Genomic DNA, 21,126 nt, shown 5'->3' on the forward strand with positions numbered 1-21,126 from the left:
CACATTGGGTTGGCACTGTCAATCTGGTCCCTTTGCTGCTTCAGTCTAACTCCATCCCATCCCAAATAAGATATTCCAGCTGTTTCAAGTTAGATGGGAAGCAAAATAATCTGAGGCTCTACAGATGATCTAGAAGAGGGTCCAAATCTATTGAGATGAAAGAATCTCTCCTTGTCTTGGTCTCTTCTACTTTTCTTCCTTTGATTCTTTGTATGCTCTTCCTCATATATTTTTTTTATTCTGCCACCCTAATTTGTGAAACTTCTTCCAGCTACTTCCCCTCTTTGTCTTTCCCTCTCCATTTTCTCCTTCAAAAAATTCTGAAAACCTGTATTTGCTTTTTTTGGATTCATATAAGTGTCTGCTTTCAGTTTCAAACTGCTGATGTTTTGGATTTTTTTTACCATTTCCTTTTGTGGCATGCATGGAATGTAGTAAGCTTGTTTCAACATAAATGGGACGCAAGGCCACCCCCTCCCCACACAGGTCTGCCAGACACAAACCGTTGTGCCAAGATGGGAATACAAGACAACCGATTGAGAAAAGGGGAAAGAGAGGCTGACCTTTCAATGCCTTTTATTGGTTCTTGTGTGGGATTCTGAACACCCAGCTGGTTTTGACCAGCTACAGTGCCCAAGCATTTTAGAAAGCATTGGAGTGGGAGTCTACATGGAAAGCCTGGAACGTCCAACAAGACAAGCGTGGCATGAGCACACATGCTCCCCTCTGGTCTTCAAGGGAGTACAGAAGAAGGTTCTGGAGAAGAGGCCCAGTTTCATTGTGTCTCAGATATTCTGCAATTCAAAGACAACAGAGTGACTAGAAAGGCTTGTGAGCAGTTTCCCCCAACACCACTTGCAGCTGGGACGCTCTCCTCCTATTCCCCTGTGCAGCTCCTATTCATTTCATTGGGACCTGGGCAGGAGACGATCCCCACTGAATCTGTCCTCAACCACATCTCAGTGCTGAGTGTGCAGCAAGACCTTTCATTTGTCTTATCTGGCAGGGCTTTCAGTGTGCTAAACTGCTCCTCGCAAAGAAAAGGGCACATTGGCTGTCCTTACCTGCTGAGGCTTTCTCATCTCAGCTACACTGAATGGAAGATTTAATTAATTTGCTCAGGGAGCATGACGGTTAATGGGCTCTGGAAATAATACAAAAGACAGCAGGGATTGCAAGGGGTGGCTCAGCAATGTGACCAATTCCTACTCAATGGCTTGCCTTTCTTCCCTTAAGGAAAGACACACAGAGTTTCCAGTCAGCTCATTGCAACCCCTCCCTGCATCTTGCTTCTCTGTAGCCTAGCATGCACCCATCAACACCGTTCATCATTTAGACTTTTTCAGAATCACTAATCTGCCTAAGTTTGATTCCGGGCAAAAGGGAATCTCTGTTTAGTAGTGCATAAAGTATTCGGGTCCTGATCTGAGTAGAAGAAAAGCAGGCATATAAATATTTCAAATATATAATCTCAGCATCTGCAGGGGCTTCACCTGTGCATTAACTGAGCAACACTGTAGTGCAATGAAGAGCAACAGATAGCATTATTATCTGTTGCTGGAGCTTCCTTAACTCTGACATGAAGTTAAAATAATGACAATCAGGATGTGACCACCAGCTCATTACTGGACCGTCTGTAACCTGGAGACAGACCATTTGTGATACGGCTTGTACCTCCTTCCCTTTTTCCCTTCGCGAAATTTGCTCTTCCACTTCTTGCTTTCTTAGATCCATGCAATCTGAAAAACAGCAGCATAGGATTGGGTGGGTTTTGCATGCTTCCACTCAAAACCACAAAGTGGCACACAGTGATGAATGCAGCTAGTCATGAGCCAGACACAACTGAGGTGACAGCTGCCCCTATTGAAGACCCCCAGTCTCTTGAGCAGCTCTAGATGAAGAGACCCCCTGGACAAGGTGACGCCAACATTTCAGGACAAAGTCTGCAGCACATTGATCCGTTAGGGACAGCCTGTGAGGGTAGCACAACTAAAAGTTGCAATGCTGCCATCAGGGATGGTGGTGAGGAGAAGAGAGGAGGCAGACGACAGAGTTTTTCAGCTTGATTTTGAATTTTGTAGTCCATTCCACTCCTTGGCCAAGCTAGAGTATGATCATGAGATGCTAGGGACTAGCATCCTATTACGGATTATTTGGACCACTTACCTCATCAGTCTCATACATTGCACAGAAGGGGAAAAACCCCTCCATCACACACAGCATCCCCAAGTGTCAAGAGAGCAGCCCCTGGAAGATGGCTCTGCATCAAGAGAGAGGGTTTCCCGTGGCTCAAGGGATCATGGCTAGGGGTGTGCGCTTCGGGTATCCGATTCGGGTAAAAAACCTGAATTGGGCCCAATTCGGAAAGCTTTGGTATTTCCTAATTGGGGCCATGCTGGCCCCAATTCAAAAATCCCGAATCAAAGCTTCCAGAAGCATTTGTAATGGTTCAGGAAGCTTTGGGGCCCTGGGGGTTAAGTTTAAGGGGCCCTTTTGCAAGCAGCAAGGCCCTTTAAACTTTCCCATTCCCTACCCTTACCCCCACCCCCCACTAACCTGGCACTGTGCTGGAGGAGGCGGCCCTCCTGCCTCCCTGCTGGCCTCCGGCAGCGACGGCAGCAGTAGCAGCGGTGGTGGCCCTCTCTGCTGGGCACAACTGTGCAGTGGTGGTGGCAGCGGCAGGGAAGGCCCTCTCTGTCAGCCAGCTGGCCAGGCTGGCTGTGGCTGCACAGCGGTGTTGGCAGAGAAGGCCTTCTGCCTACATGGCCACGCCAGCAGGCCACGGCGACAGTGGCAGGGAAGGCTTTCTCCAGTGGCCAGCTGGCCAGTGTGGCGGCGGCTCCAGCCTTCTGCCTGGCCAGGAAGTGGGGTGGGGGTCAGAGTTTAAGGGTGGGGGTGAGCCTCCCCTCTCCCCCTCCCCTGTCATTTCAGTATGCTTCAAATCTTTATGGAGCACACTGAAGCGACTTAGAAACCCGAATCCGAAGTGGCATGCCGTTTCAGATTTCAGGTTTTTCTGAAACTTTTTCCTGCTTTGGATAAACCCGAAGCAGGAAACCCGAATATTTTTTGGGTGCACGCCCCTAGTCGTGGCTCCTTGGATTCCCCTTGCACTTCCAGGGGCTTTGCTGGGACGCTGGCAGAGGGGATGCTGGCAGATGCCGCCCCTCAAATGGCATCAAGGGGCACTTGAGTTCTTGGTTTGCAGAGGACTGGATTTCCCCACTTTGCCCTACAGCCTTTAAAGGTGCCAGTGAAATCCTGCACAGGCATATTGTACTTCGAGCCTGTGGACAGAGGGTGGCCGTGTGTGCTCCTTCCAGTCCGCTCCTCCCCTCTCCCTTGTATATCAACATGTGCTGAATTACAGGCCTCTGGCAGTGAATAGCTATTTGCCAGGTGGTGCATCTACTTCATGTTGATGTTACTCGTTCATTTGTTATACAGCAGCATGCGGGCAGCCTTCAACTGCAAGAGCATCTCAGGAAGGGCACATGGCAAAATAGTCTCTACCAAGGTAAAAGAATGCTGAGTTCAGCTGGAGAGAAACTACTGCCCACTAAATGCCCTGCATGTTTTCCCAGTGGGGTAAACAACAGTTTTGAGGTGTGTCTGTGTGTAATTTAGATCAGGAAAGTGGTAAAGGGTGGAAGAGTTCACCACCCTCACCCCACTCCAATGCCACTTCTCAGATCCCATTTGTCCCACCATTTTTCCTGTGACTGAAAACCAGAACATAGGAATCCAATAATGGATCTGTCATGTACCATTGTCACTCATTGCCAGGGGTTACTTCTTTTGCCCTTGAAACAGAAAAAACATTTTGACAGCCAATCCTTCTCGGGAGCCACAGAGAGACCAGGTAACAGAAGTACTTACAGAACACTTTGATAACTACTAGTGGAAGGAGAGAGATCCCAGATGTTCCAGCTATGACAGCTGTTAGGTCAACTGGCTCAGCAGTCCCCTTCTCTGTATGTTAGAAAAAACCCACAAATCTCAGAGCATATTTAATGGTTTTGCAAACATATTGACATACAGCTACATATAGACTAGAAGTTTTGTTGAATGCCCCATGGGGAACCTGGCCTGGGGTTTGAAGTTTATTTTTTTTTAAAATTATGCTGCAAATTGTCAGATGTGGGTTATGTTCATGCCCCCCTGCAGATAAAGACATTGGCATTTGCAGAACCACATTGGCCCCATTCTGAAATGGGTGATGGTTTCTAAAACCAGATGGCCCCATAATAGAACTTGGCCTTTGCTCAGAACTCATCTGGCAGTGAAACTCCCTTCCGTTTCCGTAGCAAGGGTTCCAATGCTAACATCCCTTTGCTGACATCTCTTGATCTAACCACAAGTCTCCATAAATCACAGGTGTATCATCAAGCCAGGAAAGAAGCAAATCTCACCTTGGAGCAAATAAATCTGCTTTATGAGCAGACTGGATGTCACAACAATCAAGATCATCCCTCCAGGGGTGGTGAAGTTCAACAGGCGTTGTCCTGGAAAAGGAAGTGGGGAGAGAAAGAGAAGATAATGGCTTTAGGAGCCAAAAGGAAACTCAAAGTAATAAGCCAGAGATACTCCAGTGCAATCCTTTAGTGGTGCATCGAGCAACTCCAGAGATGACCTGGAGCTGGATTTTGCCTTTCCTGGTTTGCTAGGATGCTTCACTGCAGTCTCACAAACCTTTCTGTACATGGTGGTCGAGGATGAATTGGCTAATTCATGGAGAGGGGGCATGTCATGGAACTTCATTAAACTAAGTAGCTTTCTGGTTCCAGTTCTATGATTCTGTGAAAGGAGAGCTCAATGTGCAGCCCCTGGAGCTTGGGGCTGCAGGGGAGAAATATCCCCAGGAGATATCAGTAGGTCTGAGAGTGATTGCAAGCACATAAGGACATCAGGGGACTGCACAGGACCAGACTAAGTTGACTTCCATACAGTGATGATTTCCTAGGATTTTCTCATTTCTGCTGCAGCTGCTGATTAAGCACAGCTGCAATGAGGCTTCCATGTGGTGGGTTTCCCTGAATTTTCCCTGCTCCAGTTCCCTGTAGTGGCCACCCTGCTCATGAGACTGGGGGGCTTCCAGGTTTTTTTAAAATAGTAATTGAGAAATTGCATTATTACAATTTTTAAAAATGTAAAAAGCCCTTCAGGATCACGTGGGGAGAGGGGCTGCCACAGGAGATGGGAACAGGGAAACAGGTGCTGATGTGGGTGGGACTGGTAGAGACCTGGACTTTCCCACCCACATGGCAGCCATGCTGGCTTTGCTCTGATCATTAACAAAATTATCGGTATGGCAAGTTTAGGAAAGATTGCAAGGAAGCCAGGAAAAAGCTGTGTGCAAGTGGGAACCCCCTCCCACTTCCCAACCATGCCAAAGCCAGGCCAAACACCCACTGTGGAAGCAACCTAACAGTTCATTTCCTTTAGCATCCTGTTTCCAACAATGGCCAACCAGATGCCCCCCAGAAGCCCCATGAGCAGAGGCTGCTTGGCCAAATCACCCTCCTACTATTGCCCCTCTCTTACAACTGTTATTCTGAAGTAGACTGCTCCTGGACATGGAGGTTCCATCTAAGCATGGCCATAGTCACTGATGGAACTTTCTGGTACAATTTTGGTTCATCCCTTTTTAAAGCCACATATGCCAGCAGCCATCATTGCATCACAGGGCTGTGAATTTCACAGGTTAATTAATGGCTTGTTTGAAGAACTACTTTCTTTTGTGTCTTGAATCTACTGCTCGTCAGCTCCTTTGCGTGCCCCCCATATTCTAGTAGAGGAGGAGGAGAAAAAAAGAGGGTGCAATGCAAGGGGCTGCAAAGCCTTGCTCTAGAGTAGACAGGGTGGCTTCCATGCAGAAAGACGCCTCCCCCTGCCCTTCCAGAGGACGCCACGTGACATTCCTAAAAGGTCTCCCAGTTTGAATGACTGACCTGCCTTGTCTGTGACCTGATGAAGGATGTCCAGCTGGAATATGAGAGTGACCACTAACAGCAAGGTGACCATCAACACATAGACGAGGAGGATGATGGGCAGAATGAGGGCAGCAGAGAGTCCTGGGAGGAAGATGCCAACATTTAAGATGTCCCAACAGTCCCTTCATAATTCAACGTTTCTGATGTGACTGGCTGCCCAATGGGAATAAGGTACAGGAAGAGAGATCTGTCCTGCTGCACCGAGGACTAGAAGCTTGCTTTTCACTACAGACCATGCAAGGCTGGTGGTGCAAACACTGGCATGTAAAATGTGTATGGACCTGACCCAGGGTTCTGTTGACTCAGGCATTCCCTGTGCTGTGCAATCCACCCACCAGTAACTACTCACCTTGGTCGTAAATCCAGAGCAGGAGGGCCACAAGGACCAGCAGAGAAGCCAAGCACACTAGTCCATTTGCATAGATGCCGAGCCATCGCCAGGCCATCCCCCCTAGAAAACAAGAGAATGTTGTGTTGTCATTCTTGCTGAGAACTGGGTTGTGCTAACCCTAGAAAGAGCATCCATAGTTTACAGTCTGGGTGGCACCCTATTGGCAAATGCAAGGGCGGTTGCTCCATTACAATGAGCAAAAAAAGTCCAGATGGATACCTGGCCAGCTACAGTCTGTGAAGGTAGCAGCAGATGGACAAGGCTTCCTGTTCCAGCACCATCCTTGTGCATGGCTCTTCTACTGAGGAACCATCAAGGGCAAAGGAAGGATGGAAGTCCAGATACTCTGGTGCAAGAAGGAGGTGCCAATCTAGGCAACAGACCTTGGCAGCAATTGTGGGGAGGGGTCTAGAGAGCACAGCAAAGAAAGCAGTAGCCTTGAGGGTCAGCCATAATGGCCCACCACTCACAAGGATTAGGGCTGGCTGTGCTCTCCATCATGAGCTTGGCTGGCTGGCATGGCTGTGAGAATGAGTGGCTTGGGTCCCTCCCACGGGTCTTAATTGTTGTGCCTTCCTCCAGCACAAGGCTCCTGCCCTGATGCAACAGGTTCTTCCGCTAGGCAAAACTCTCTCTTAAAGCAGGAGAAGGAATCATCGTTAGCAAATAACAGCGGCCACTTCGTAAGCCCACAGAGCAGAGTTCAAGGAGCATGGAGAAACTGCCAGGGTAGGTTTGCCAACTTCCAGCTGGGGCCTGGAGTTCTCCCAGAATTACAACTGATCTCTAGGCTACACAGATCTGTTCTCCTGCAGAAAACAGCAGCTCTGGAGGGCGGATGCTATGGTGTCACATCCCTGCTGAGCTCCCTCCCCTTGCCAAACTCTATCCATCTCAGATCCCACCCCCCCCCAAATCTCCAGGAATTTCCCAACCAGGAGTTGGCAACCCTATGCCAGATCCCGGACCTCTGGGATACAATGTGGTAGACAGAGAAGCAATTTCAGAACTGGATTTTGGGTGACACAATGCTGAAAACTTTTATCCTTGCAAGAGGCTGGTGGAGAGCACCTGCACGAGCTGCTTCATACTACTCGCCTGAGCCCAGGCGAGGATACTGGGTGCAATTGTCCAGTACTGCTGAATCTCAGCACAAGGTGGAGGTGTGGAATAAATCAATACACTGGAGCTGATGAAGCCTTTATGAAGGTCTGCCAAAGGACAACTTCTTATGCACACTGGGGATCTGTAAGAACCCCTTTGATGTTTGGAAGGCAATTGCATCCATTTCCCTTTTTATGGGGAAACCAAATAGCCTCCCTTCCCTCTGTTTCTTGTTTAGATGGAAAATTTCTTTTATGGAACCTTTTGGAAATTTGATTCCCTGGTTTGCTTTGAAGCTGATCTAGCAGAGTCAAGTACCGTGTTCTCCCTTTCCCATTGGCTCATACTCACACAGTCACAGATGCACAAATCAACCTCCATGCTTATTAGGCACACACACTCAGACACATATCAACCACAGACGGGCTTTGCCTATCTCTCTATCAACCAATCAGCAGGCTGGTGGTAGTAAAATCCCAGGATTAAGGATTGGTTGCATACTTGTTTTCTGTAGGTCACCAGTGAACCTGGGTTTGTGCAATCTGAAAAGAGAAGGGGAGAAATCCACTACTCAAGCATTGGCCCAACTCATGGAACCCCTTACTCACGAATTCTAAGCTTTTGTGGCTGACAAAAAGGCATCAGTATTCCCAGTCCACAGAAGGCAGCAAACACGAGAGCAGAGACAGAAATCCGTAACGAATCCTCCAATGCCATTGAGAGACCTGGAGAATGAAGGCAAAAGAACAAGCTAAAAAAACCCACTCCAAAACAACAAAGAAGACAACGCCCTGCAGAATGGAGTTCCTAGAATTCCCCATTTCTTGAATAAGGACCCAATTTCATTAAAAGAGCCAGGAAGAATCAGGAATTTGGCATGACTGATTTTCTCAGGATTGTGACTGTTGTGTGCATGAGAACAACTGTGGCAAATCAGAAACAGTGGAAATAACCTGGTGCATGGCTGGCCTAGAAGCCCAGGATACCTACTTGGCAAGCTCAGCAAGGATGAGTTGTTCCAACTTCCTGCACTGCTGGAACTGCAGAAGTAGAAGCTGCAACCAGACACCTTGATGACTGGCAGGCTGAAAATTAGTACAGCATCACTGGGATGCACACACAAAAACAGATTTCCCCTCCTGATTGCATACAGTGGCATCCTCTAGCACCTGGCAGAATAACTGAATGGCTGGCGTCTCTCGAGAAGACTCTCTCTAGGGCAAACTGGGCAGCTGACACTGACAGGACGGTACACCCTGTTTCTGGAGTGCCAGCTTCATTCAAGTGTTTCATTTAGGACCAAGATTAACTTCAGAGAGACATCAGAGCATCCTTCATAACCAAGGCACATTCAGCCCTCACAAAAGCATACTTCAAAATCTGTCCACAATGGCCTTGATAGCAATTGCAATATTCCAAGTCAGGGCACAGATTTTTTTTTTTAAAAAAAGAGGTTATCATATTAACACCCAGGGCTTTTTTTCAGCTGGAACACGGTGGAACGGAGTTTCGGAACCTCTTGAAAATGGTCACATGGCTGGTGGCCCCGCCCCCTGATCTCCAGACAGAGGGGAGTTTAGACTACCGCGGAGGGTAGTCTAAACTCCCCTCTGTCTGGAGATCAGGGGGCGGGGCCACCAGCCATGTGACCATTTTTGCCGAGGGCAACCCACTGAGTTCCACCTCTTCTTTTCCCAGAAAAAAAGCCCTGTTAACACCAGAACATATTAGGTGCAATCCAGCTGTATTAAGAGAAGTGTGAGAGGCGGTTGCAGTTAACTTCCAGGAGAGGTGGATCTTGCTTTTGGTGGATGAAAAAGTAACAGAGTGCTGTTTGAGAAAGAGGATGGTAGGACATAGAATTAAGGGCCAGACCCCGCCCCCCCCGCCTCGTCCCTTTCCAAACAGAAAACCAGAAAATCAGAAAAGTGTGAAGGAGAGATGATCAGGGGGGCTGCAGTAGAGCCAAACATGGTGCTTCTTATATTTTGTCACAAAACTAACTTTCTGGAACAAAAATCTTTTTAGAATTAGGAGAGGCAGAAATTTGGACCAGCATACTCTTTTGAGCTGCTACAAAACTGCAGACACTGTCGAGCATTGGACTGAAGGAAGTGCTCAGTGTAGTGTGACTCATGTAAGTCAGATGCATGCAGGAAGTGTGTCCAACAGCATACTGCTGGTGAATGCCAAATGCATCCAACCCCCCAAGAGACGATTCGGCATCCGGTGGGTGAAAAGAAATAGGAGCGACGGGATTCCTGTTAATTTTTGCTGCACAGGATGAAAGTGAACTCTAAGCTGTTTTGCGCATGTCCAGTAGGGGGCGCTCTAAGATCAGGTTCCCACGCCTTCTACAAATGCAAAACTACCGCGCCGCCCTTGCGGAGTGTTAGAAGTCCAACAAAGACGGCCGAGTCCTGCAGTTCCTCAAAAGGCTGACTAATTGTGGCGCGCGGTTTTGCAGCCCGCCTGTTCCTTCGACTCGCACGGGGAGGGCTAAGAGAGAATCGCCTCCACCCCGGCGAAGAGCGAACAAACGATTAAAATTAACCCTCACTGTGACCCAGGGATTTAACTACCCTCAGCTTTGCAAGGGATTCAGAGTTTCCGCCCTAACGGCTCAGGTCAGAGTTCAGCACCATTTTTGACAGTCAGTCAATCCCCATCCCATCTCTGCGCTCCCCCCGCCCCAATTTTCTGCCCCATATGCAAACTCTCCCTGCCAGTCTCTGCCACTTACGAAGATCTTTCGGTGGGGAGACAAATGAACTCTGGGACCCGGCTGGAAGTTTCTGGGATGTATCCCCACTTGTGAAACCCCACGGTGCGGACGTCAAAGCCTGCATAGTCTCTGGAGCTTGCAGCATTACGGAAGAGCGCAAAGGGGCAGCGCCGCTTTCGTCCTAGGCTCCCTCTGCTCCTTCTCCAAGTTGGAAGGTCGTCCACAGCAGCACTAGAGGAAAAATGGAAAGAAAGAAATTCTCCGAAGGCCCCGAAGCTAATTTGCCTGAGATTGGATGGTCAGAATCGGAACGCCAAATTAGGGGCCGAGGAGGCATTCCCCCGGGGCCTTGCCTTGAGTCTCAGTGAGAAAGGTGGACTATCAAGGAAGTAAATAAATAATTTTCTAATTTCCCAGTGCAGTGTTACTGCGGTATTTATTGCATGTATTATATTGTTTCGATTGAACTTAACTTGAACAAGGCTTGTAATCCGCCTTGAATCTTAGTGAGAAAGATAGAGCAAAAATGAAATAAATAACTATTTTATTTTCTTCATTTACGGCTGCCTTTCTTATTAAGACTCGAGGCAGACCCCAGAATTAGAAAACAATGCAAAACAGAGGCCAGTATAGGATGTTAAAAAAGCAATACAAACAATAGTGAAATAAAAACAGTATCATGTGCACAATAAACAACGCTCAGTGAGTGTGTATATTAAAATACTGCCTAAAGTTTTCAGAAACACTGAGACTTCCGCTCTCTTCTTTCCGGGCTTTCTTCCACTCATCGTTCCACTCGCAGCTTCTGCCAGGATGCATTCCTCAGTTGTTGAGGTTTATAACAGGGGTCCAAGAAACAACCAATTTGCAGATATGAGAAAGGAGCGAGGAGCTGGAAGGAGTTTTTCCTGCGGTTCGCCTCTTTTTGCTCGCCTGGTCGCAACAGCCGCCCCCGCCGCAGCCCCCAAGGAAAGCGGAAAACGGTACTTGAAAATGTACACAAAGTTGCATTGGAAATGTACACAGTACAGAGTCCAGGCCTGGCCCGCTTTGCAGATAGTAATTCGACATAGATCTGTTACCCAGGAGGAACAAACAGCCTCGGTTTTCTCGAGGCAGGAGCAAATCTCCACCTGCGGAGACAACTAAGGCCGAACTCTGGGGGCTGCAACACAACCAAGCAATGCCCCCCAGTGCCTGGCAAAGGGCGCCTCAGCCCGAGGGCGCGCTTGCGCTCCCGGCAGAACCCGCAGACGTTGGCATCACTCGAGCAGGGGGTGAAGGCCCGCCAGGCGCCACCAGATGCCCCCAGGCGGCAATCTGTGGCTCGGAGCGGGGCCCGACTGAGGCTTGTGCAACATGGCGGACCGGACCAAAGAACCCCCGGTGGAGCATCCCAGACGGTGCGCTCACCAGTTCGGGGGGAAGGTGACCCGACCCGACCCGAGGGCAGTCCAGCCTGGCGCATCAGCAGGTCTCAGCCAGGACTTAGAGGCCCAAGAGACACCGCCAGCCGCCCTCTGCTCCCCATGGGCTTGAAGATGGTGGAAGCCTCTCAACCCCCTCCCCCCTCGGTTTCAAACCCGCTCCTCCTCTGGAAGCAGCACACAGCCGGACGAACACCGGCCTGCCAGGGCAGCAGGGCGCGTTTGTTTGTTGCACTTCTGATTTTTGAAAAAGATTTCCTCTGACTAAGGCCGACAAAGCGTTCTGTGCCGCTCAAACGTTTGCGTCTGGCCTCTCAGCCACAATCAATCTTCAATCCTCGCAAGAAAGGGCGCTCTGAGTCTGGGAAGCTCAGACCCTGAAAAGCTTGTTGTTCTCCAAGGTATCACCAGACTCCAATCCTGCTGTTCACTCTGGTTTCTCTGCCCACAGATCTCGGGGATTTGCCTTCCACCGGGCCTGCCACTGAAAGGCCTTGGATAAGACCCCCACCCCCAATCTACTCACAGCTGTTTCTTTTGCCCAGAAACAAGGCCGGATCCCGCACAGGGGCGACCCAACGGCCCTCTGACGGCGCGGTCGCCTTTAGGCCTTTATTCCTGGCAGTCCAGCAAGCAGGCGCCGTTTTCCAGGGGACCACCAACCTTCTCGGAACAAAGCCCGGCTCCTAGAGCACCTTAAAGGCCAACTATGTTTCCAGAGTGTCGGCTTTCGAGATTCAAAGCTCCCGTCGACAGATCTGACTTTGACTCTCCGAAGCTCATACCCTGGAAAGCGAGTTGGTCTCTGAGGGGCTGCTGGATCCGGATCTTGCTCCTCGTCTGCGGACCAGCCCGGCCACCCACCTGAAGCTGTCTTGTCAGATAGCTGATGAGCGCCCGTCCCAGAAGCAGGCGAGACTCTGGGGGTGCGGGAATGGAGCTGCCTGGAGCCAGGAGGGAGCCCGGCCGGAGAAGATGCAGCCCCGCTGCGTGTCCCGCTGGATTTCCGGGCCCAGTGGCCACGCACCGACGGGCAATCTCAGAAGTTTGCTTCTGCTGGGATGCCCCACCCTCGAGGATGCCGGAGCCAAGGAGGCGCGGAGGGCTCAGATTCCTTCCCGCGGCCTCTGGAGGCCCCTTCGCACGTCCACACCCAGAAGCCAAGACTCGGCGAGCGCGCTGATGGGAAAGGTGCTCGGCTTGCCAGAAACTGGACAGATTGCCGGCCCGTGTCCAGCCCCGGACGAGCAAGGTGCGAACCCGTCCCCGGCTGGTGCTCGCGCTCGGTCTCCGGTCCAGCACTTCCATGGGATGCTGCGTTCCCCGCATTTCCTGTAACTCTAGCAGCAAAGCGAAATGGACTGGAGGAGCCGTCTCGTTAAAAATGGCTCCTTTCGACATCCTATTATTGTTCTCAAGTGACACCAGCCAGACTCCAAAGGAGCCGTAATGCCACTTAGGAGGCCCCCATAGACGTTCGGCGACTTCCTGGGGCATCGAAGTGCCTCCCCCCCCCCACTAATTAAAGAGCTTTTGTGGTCCCCGTTTCCAGAGTCCTGAGCTTGTTTGCAGAAGCCAGGCTACCGCTGCCATTTGCTTCCCTCACATTTCTCATTTGCACAGAAAACTTACACTGGTCAGCAGCTCAATGCCCATTTCAAAGGGCTGCCTTTGGCTTTCCTGTCCACCTTAGAAGTGAAAGTGGGACTCCGCTCCTGGGTGGCAACAGCCTCCAGTGTCTCCGTGGGCACTTTTCTCCTGGAATGGGGGGGGGGGGGCTCTGTCTCTTTCAGGGCACTTCTGCCAGAGAGGAGCTCAATTATTTCCCCAAAGAGGGAGAAAACGGGAGGGGCAGCATGCTATACCCTGATCTGATCCGATCTCATAAAGCTAAGCAGGGTCTGTACTTGGATGGGAGACCCCCAAGGGAGACTCTGCAGGGGAAGACAATGGCAAACCACCTCGGCTTCTCAGGAGGCTTGAAAGCCCCTTGCTGGGGTTGCTGTAACTCGGTTGTGACTTGACTGTGTCTATGCAGAGAGAGCAAAAGGACAGCAATGCCAATTATTAGATAACATTGGCATTTTTCTCTTATTTAAAGTGCTCGAGGACCACAACAAGTCCCCTGTAATTATTTCTTTCAGCCCATGAATAAAATAACCAGAGGGGAGTGGAAGGGCCTTAATTTTTAACTAATGGAACGTGGCGGTCCTTGATGTGATCAGGAGATGCTCCTTAAAAGCCTGATATAAAATGACAGATGCGCTTTTGTGTGCAGCGTTGTGTATTAACTCCACTGAAAAGTGTGTTTTAGTAATAAGGGCATTATGCTTGTAGCAGAGAGGAAAACTGGCCCAGATTCATCTCACTGTAGGCTTGTGCCTTCGTTCGCCCCAAATAACATCAGGCCTATTAAACTCACCTGGGACAGGGTGATTCCAGCCATTGGTTCCCATTTCATCTTGAGAATGATGGAAGCCCTTTAAAAAAAATAAATGGGTCCATTTCCAGAAGTAGCCACAGCACGTGTAAACAATTGCCAGGAGTTAAAAGAAGCAATTCTGCAGGATGAATTGACCGTCGGACAGAAAGGGGGTCAGGTCTGCTTGTCTCGACTGGCTTTTCACAGAAGGCTGCAGCTTTTCAGTGGGTCGCTCGCCGTGGAGTGGTTTGCTTTACAGACCTTAAGAGATTATGACCATACTCAGAAAAGCTGCTCACTGAACTGCTGTTGCCCTGACCTGGGCCGTTTCCACACGGCTTACCTGCAGCTGGGCCATGCCGCAATGTCGCGGATCGTGCCGGGGGAAACATGATATTTTGCATTTTCCCCAGCACAATCCACAACATTGCGGCATGGCCCGGCTGCAGGTAAGCTGTGTGGAAATGGCCCTGGACAGCCCAGGTGAGCCTCATCTCATCAGATCTCAGAATCTAAGCATGGTCAGCCTTGGTTAGTAATTGGATGGGAGACTTCCAAAGAAGACACGGTTACTGAACCAGGCAATGGCAAAGCATCCCTGTTAGTCTCTTGCCTTGAAAACCCCAGCAGGGGTCACTGTTGGCATTTCCTACTGCCAAACTGCTGTTAGAGACACATGAGCTGGCAGATTTGGGATCAGTTGGCCATCTTTCTTTCATCAGCAGTGCAGTTCACTTGGACTCTGACTGTTGCAGAGCTGGGAAAAGTACAGAAGAGGGCAGCCAAGAAGATTAGGGGGTTGGATCACCTTTCCTACATGAAAAGGCAGAAGCGTTTGGGACTATTCAGTTTAGAAAAGAGATGACTGGGGTGGGGAGGACATGATAGAGGTTTACAAAATTATGCACAGAACAGAAAAAGTAGATAGAGAGAGCTTTTTCTCTTCTTCCAAAATACTAGACTCTGAAAGCATCCAATGAAACTGATGGGCAGTTCAGGATGGGCAAAATGAAATACTTCTTTACAAAACAAGTGATTAAAATGTGGCATTTGCTCCCAGAGGAAGTGGCTATGGCCACAGATACAGGCAGCTTTTAAAAGAGGATCAGAGAGATTAATGGAGGAGAGGCCTTTCAGTGGCTACTTGCCATGGGGACTGAAGGGAACCTCCACATTCAGGGGCAGTAATACCACTGCCAGGAGGTAACATGGCAGGGGGGCGTCAGCCTCCGTGCCATTTGTTGTCCCTCCAAGGGTGGCCCAACTGGAGACAGGATGCTGCACGAGACAGATCACTGGTCTCATCCAGCAGGGCCCTTCTTATTTTCTGATAAGAACATCTTTGGTTTACAAAAAATTATATTTTTTAAATGTGGTTTTCCAGTTATTGATTTTAGGGCTTTTAATTGTGGTTTTCTCTTTCTTAGACATCTGAGCATATGGAAGAGCAGATTACATGTTCTGGAAAATAATTTAAAAAAAAGAAGAAGTCCTGTGCACTTTTGCCCTAAAAAGCAGGATTTTACTAGGGGCCCTGCAGTGGGAGGTGCCTGGAGAGGTTTCCCCACCAGAGGCCGCTGTCTCTCTGTTTCTTGTAGGAGAACCTCAGAAAGAGGAACAAAGACTCCTCTGAGCAGCCCCCTCCCAAGGAGTGTCTTTGTAATTGCCTGTTGTTCATCTTCCTTCAGCGGCAGCTAAAGAGAACAGAGAGGGCTCGTCAAGTGGGGAACGCCAACTCTGGGGAAATGTGAATTGTCAGTGGGCAGTTCTTGACATGTTCTTTGTTCTGGGATCATTGCAGACCTTGCATCAATGACAGGGTTAAAAACTAAACATCCTCACTAGGAACCGTTGCCTGTGATAAATGAAAGAGATGTGTGTGTGTGCGTGCATGCCTGCACATGCACATGCGTGCTTACATGCACCATTTCCAGCTAGGAAGGAAAACGGGTGTACCAGTTAAGGGTGGACAGAGCCACTCAATTCCGCTTGGCAAATGGTTCAGAACATCCAGATGTTTCCCAAAGTAAGCCACAAACCCCAGAATGGCTTCCAGAACTCTGAAATGGAGCCTGAAGCAACCACTTCTAGTGCAGCCAGACCTGGCAAAGTGCTTCAGAGGCCTCGGTCTGTCTGGCAGGCTCAGCCTAGTAGAGGGAACCTAGAGAGCACCCCCAAGTTGTCTTTGCACCACAGGCCACTGATCTCAGCTGGTGCAATGGGAGTATTGCGATGGGATGTCCCTAAGCTATCAGGGTCCAGAGTCCCATTCACAGTCTGTGCACACAAATCCTTCCTAACTAGAACCCAGTGCCAACATAATATTCCAGCTGGAGAGGAATTCTGATGCATCAAAACTTGAGGTTGGGAGCCAGATCACTGGTCAGAGCACTGCTGAGACCACAAAGCGATGAATCAGCAATGTGGGAGCGGGCAATATAATTTTGGGCAGCCTCAACAAAAGTTCTGTATGCAAGACAGAAAAGTCAGTGCGACTGGAAGCTGGGCCATCCTGCCAGAGGGTTGCTTGTTTCCTCTCCCCATCATAAAGGCTTTGAGTCATTAACATCTGCAGCTGTTCAACTGGTGCAGTTTCCCTTATAGCTCCATCTTTATTATTTAAAAAAAAATTCTGAAACTGAATGACATCCTGAGGGTGCTTTAGCCAGAAGTTTGATTGCACTGGTTGGTATGTCCATAAAGTGAATATTAAACCCCTTCACTTTGTGATTAAAAGCAAGAGAACCACTTTTGGAAAGCAAAAATTGAACTGTTGCCGCAGCACAGGCCAGGACATTTGGCTTCCAGGTGGGCCCTGAACTTCTCGCTGTACCCCTCTTTTTCTACCCCATAAACCTTGAGTGTGTCTTTCTCTAGCCGGATAAGAACAATATGTCTTGTATGAAGATCTCTTTTCTCGTTGCTTATCCTGAATCTACTGCCTCCCCCACCCCCTTTAGCCGAGGGCTCTAGCATTTGCAGATAAATCTCCCCCCCACCCCCACCCCGCTACTATTTCCGCACTATTCATCATGCTATAAACCTTGGTCAAGTTCCCTCCCTGTCTTTCCCCTCTAAACTGAAAAGGCCCAAACACTTCAGTCTTTCTTTGAGAAGGTGCTCCACCCCGATCCTTTGGCCTGCCCTTCCCCTCACTGTTTCCAGCACTGCCGCCCCGTCGTTGGGGTGAGCGGCCCCGAACCCGACACAGGCAGCGTTCCAAAGGAGGCGCAGGACCGACGGCTTCCCGCCAGACATCCCGAGCCTGGCGCTCTTCTTTCCAGCCGCTCTCCCGATGTCCTTGCCCGACTCTGCAAAGCCTGGCTTGGCAGAATGAGCCCCGAGTCCCCATTGGCCTTTGCGAGCTAGTCCACCGTGGGGGCGGCTGCATCGGAGCGAGGGGGGGCTCTGCCGGGACGGGACCCCTCGCCCGCCCCCTCCGGGTTCCTGCGCTCCTCTCAAGTCTCAGCCGCCGCCCTTGCCCCAGAGCTGCTCCGCGACCCGCGACTGGCCAGGGCAGGGGCGGGGACGGGAGGCCTCCTCGGGGCCGGGCGTGGGTGGCCTGGGCTTACCCTCGGGGGTGGGAGGCGGCGGAGGCGGATCAAAGGTGCGAGCTGGAGCTTTGCCCCGCGGGCGGCGAGAGGACTGAGGCTCGCTTCAGAGCAGCTGCGGGGCCGCCTCAGCGCGGTGCCAGCCGGCAGCAGATGTGCCCGCCCGCCCGCCCCCTTGGTACTGCGCGGATGCCCGTCCCGGCCCCAAAGACAGGCGGCCATTCTCTGCAGCTGGCGGATGCCCAGGAGGGCCGGGCCGGGCCGAGCCGAGCCAGCCGAGGGACCTCCACCCTGCAGCCGGTCTCCCTTCCCTGCGAGGGGCTTCGGCCCTTTCTCGCTGCCCCCGGGCTCTGCCAGGCCCGCCGCCAAAGGGCTCCACTCCGCTCTGAGCTTTCTTCCGGCTGGCCGCGAGGGTCTCAGCGCTTTAGGGACGGAGAAGGCGCTGCGCCTCACAGGGCCGGCCTTTCCCTTCCTGATCCCAGGCAAGGTTGCCACCTGATAGGGGCTGGACCGCCAGGGCTTATGCCTGTGCTTTAACACGAGTTGGCTGGGAAGAAAGTGACACCTGCCAATGTGCGCTCTTAAAGGCTGGTTTGAAACTCCACTCCAGAGGGCAGCCATTCTGGAGCCTGTGTTGCTCGGCAGCCCACACTCCAGCTCCTTACCCACCATATTCGAGTCCAGTAGCACCCTAGAGACCAAGTAGATTTCCAGGGTATGAGCTTTCCGGAGTCAAAGATCTGAAAAAGGGAGCATTGACTCTCAGAAGCTTATACTCTTGACATCTAGCTGCTCTCTAAGGGGCAACTGTACCCGAATCTTGCTCTTCTGTTGCAGACCCACACAGTTACCTATCTGAAACTAGCTATAATATTAAAACTCTCCCTTTTTTTCAATTTCTTTTCTTTCCTTGAAAAACACAAGCAACAACAGTGAAAGCCCCCAAACTTTATTTGTATAGGAAGGTGTCAGTCCCTGGCAGACATGACTGATGGGGATTCTTTTTTTAAAATGCAGTTTTCTAAAACCCCACCACTCTCTCCAGATGTTGTATGGCTGTTTCACACACCTCAGACCCATTTCCAGATTCATCAGTGCCGTCAGAAAGAAACAGGTCACTGCTGACTTTCACAGAGGAAAATAACATAACAATGAACTGCAGCTCAGGGTCTCTGGTGGCTTCCAAAACTTCCAAGCCCAGGAAAGCCACACGAACAGGCAGAAATCAGCCCATTGGGAATCCACATAAGCAGGAAATCGGCAAGGCAGAGGCACCAAGAAGGTCATACTCCACCCTTCCTTGGCAGAGGTACTGTGCCCACCTGAGCCAGGGAGAAAAGTCACAACCTTGGGAGTGGGCCATGCAGAGGGCAGACTGGCCTTTAATATGAGGCCACAGGTCACGTCTAGCATTGCTGGCCAAGTCATGCACTTACAGTCATTCCTACACCAGCGCTTCCTTTTTTTCTTCCTGCTTCCAGATGTCCGAGTTAGCTCTGCAAGATCTGATCCAGCTCCTCATTTTCCTAGGCTTAATTGATAAATTGAGTGTGTGTGTGTGTGTGTGTGTGTGTGTGTGTGTGTGTGTGTGTGGGTACTGGCATGAGACTTGAAAGCTTGCATATTGTTACGTGTCATTGGACTGGTCATAATAAAAGGTATTGCATGGATTGGGATGCTAGATTTAACGCCTCAAGGCCCTGAACTGTTTTTGCCTGAAGTATGCATTTTCTTAGAAATCCATCATGTGATAAGTTCAATGCTTAGGTTAAAATGCCAGCAAGGAGGAAAGACTGCCCCCTTGTATCTAGGCTATAGGGGGTCATGTTAAGGTCTCCCCTTTCTCACCTAGGTTATCCCAGTTTCTCCTTTGCTGTCAGGTCTTTCAAAGCCAAATTGTGTGTCATAGTCACATAAATCACCAGGCCTGGTCCTTGGAGAGCCTCCAAGTGCTGCTTGCAATAATAGAACGGTTTTGTATATGTGTGTTCAAGCTTTTAAAATGCCTGGCTGGAAATCATTTTGGACATTAGAGTGGAGTTGATTAAGAAAAATTAGATGAGACTTTATTCTAGGATGACAAGGTCTGGGAGGAAATCTGGGAGACTCCATGCATACACACAAATGTCTGTTCTTTCCCTCCTGAGGACTTCCTCTTCTGTTTTGCCAGTGGAAAATGGAAAAAAATGGAAATTTGGGGGAACACTGTTGGGGGGGACCTCTCATGATATATTTTCTCTTTTGAATGAGTGAAATGCTCTCTGAATGAAGGTTTCTCTCACTTAAAATCTAAAGTATGGAGATTTTTTTAAAAATGTAAGAATCTACAGCATTAGAGAATAATTCCTACGTATAATATACACATACAATATTTTCAAAGATATATTTATCATTTAATTGGGACTAATTTTGTCCCTGAATATGCTATGTTATGTGTGATAACTCCATTGAAGAGTTCAATTATTTCAGTGTTATAATTTTAACTCTATATACAAATCTGGCTCTAGTCCTATTGTGACTAAATGAAACTGTTTTTATCCAATCAATACACGGGCTCTTGCTTACTACAAAATGTGTGTTTTCTCCTTTCAGCTTTTATTTTATCCTGCCTCTCAGATGGCAAAAACAAGGATATATGTGCTACAGTAGCACAAAGTGAAGCAGTTCGTAACTCTCTGTTGTATTGGGTATATTTGCAATTTTACTTATAGAAAATGAAGGCATCAATATTTTCATACTTTCCTTAATATGCCAAATGAGACAGTTTTATATTATAAGTTATAAGTAATGCATTTTATGATGTTAAACCAGTAAAATAAAAGCAGGTTTGATAAAGAAATAGCATATATTTCAGCCCCCCGCCCCAATTTTTATTATTTTCTGGGGGGGGGGGGGAACAGGAAAAATGTTTTTTCCTCATGGCTTCAAAATTTCCAGAAATCTAACATCACTGATTCCTGATTAATGTAGGCGATCACCCATTGTACATCAAACATTGCTAACATAAATGTATATACACATATACAATGGGGAGAAGAGTTACCATTTTTGTAGGCACCTCTTACCCCAGTGCTGTCTGGCTTGGTTACAGACCAGCAGGATCAGACTCAATCTACCCATTTACTATCGACTTTAATAAATGCTGGGGTGGGGGAAATGCACCAGCACAGCTGCCCCAAGGCTCTGGTGGTAGGAGGGATCACGGAAAGAGAGGCCTCTGGGGCATGTCCAGGCTGCCAATGCAGAACAGAAGCCTAGAGCCCCCAGCATCATTCTGGGGTCTTGGAAAATGCCCCTTCTTCCTCTGAATCAATATCATGTCCTCTAAATGACCATGCTGATTAAATATGGGTGGGTTTGAGGGCAGGAAGGTGGCTTCACTCTAAGTTACAGTCCTGGAGAACTGGATTTGGTTGTTAAGGGCTTGCCCTGTGCTAGCCTCTGAATTCCTTGTTGGACATTAGGAAAACAACACAGTCCTGGAATAGAAATGCTGGTGCCTCCAGAAGTCCA

At 49.4% G+C, this 21,126-nt stretch overlaps 1 protein-coding gene across 1 annotated transcript; it reads right to left on the minus strand.

The window, feature by feature from the left end:
* Window positions 1-579: 579 nt before the first annotated feature.
* Window positions 580-12,571, minus strand: LOC129341757 (uncharacterized). Its single transcript, XM_054997120.1, has 9 exons — window positions 12,505-12,571; window positions 10,232-10,444; window positions 8,097-8,213; window positions 6,343-6,444; window positions 5,952-6,074; window positions 4,413-4,505; window positions 3,880-3,972; window positions 1,675-1,739; window positions 580-794 (listed from the first exon to the last, which is right to left on the minus strand). Exons 2-9 carry the CDS (start codon window positions 10,356-10,358, stop codon window positions 786-788), a joined length of 729 nt encoding a protein of 242 aa, XP_054853095.1. The 5' UTR covers window positions 10,359-10,444; window positions 12,505-12,571; the 3' UTR covers window positions 580-785.
* Window positions 12,572-21,126: the final 8,555 nt, after the last annotated feature.

This window comes from Eublepharis macularius, chromosome 13 (genome assembly GCF_028583425.1).
Source record: "Eublepharis macularius isolate TG4126 chromosome 13, MPM_Emac_v1.0, whole genome shotgun sequence".
Classification (NCBI taxonomy): Eukaryota; Metazoa; Chordata; class Lepidosauria; order Squamata; family Eublepharidae; genus Eublepharis; species Eublepharis macularius.

Coding starts and splice junctions, on each gene's coding strand:
- LOC129341757 (XM_054997120.1), bottom strand. CDS start 10,358: ATGCTGCAAGCTCCAGAGACTATGCAGGCTTTGACGTCCGCACCGTGG. Junction 6,445..8,096: donor GCCACAAAAGCTTAGAATTC/GTGAGTAAGGGG, acceptor CTTGTTTTCTAG/GGGGGATGGCCTGGCGATGG. Junction 4,506..5,951: donor TCAGGTCACAGACAAGGCAG/GTCAGTCATTCA, acceptor TTCCTTTTCCAG/GACAACGCCTGTTGAACTTC.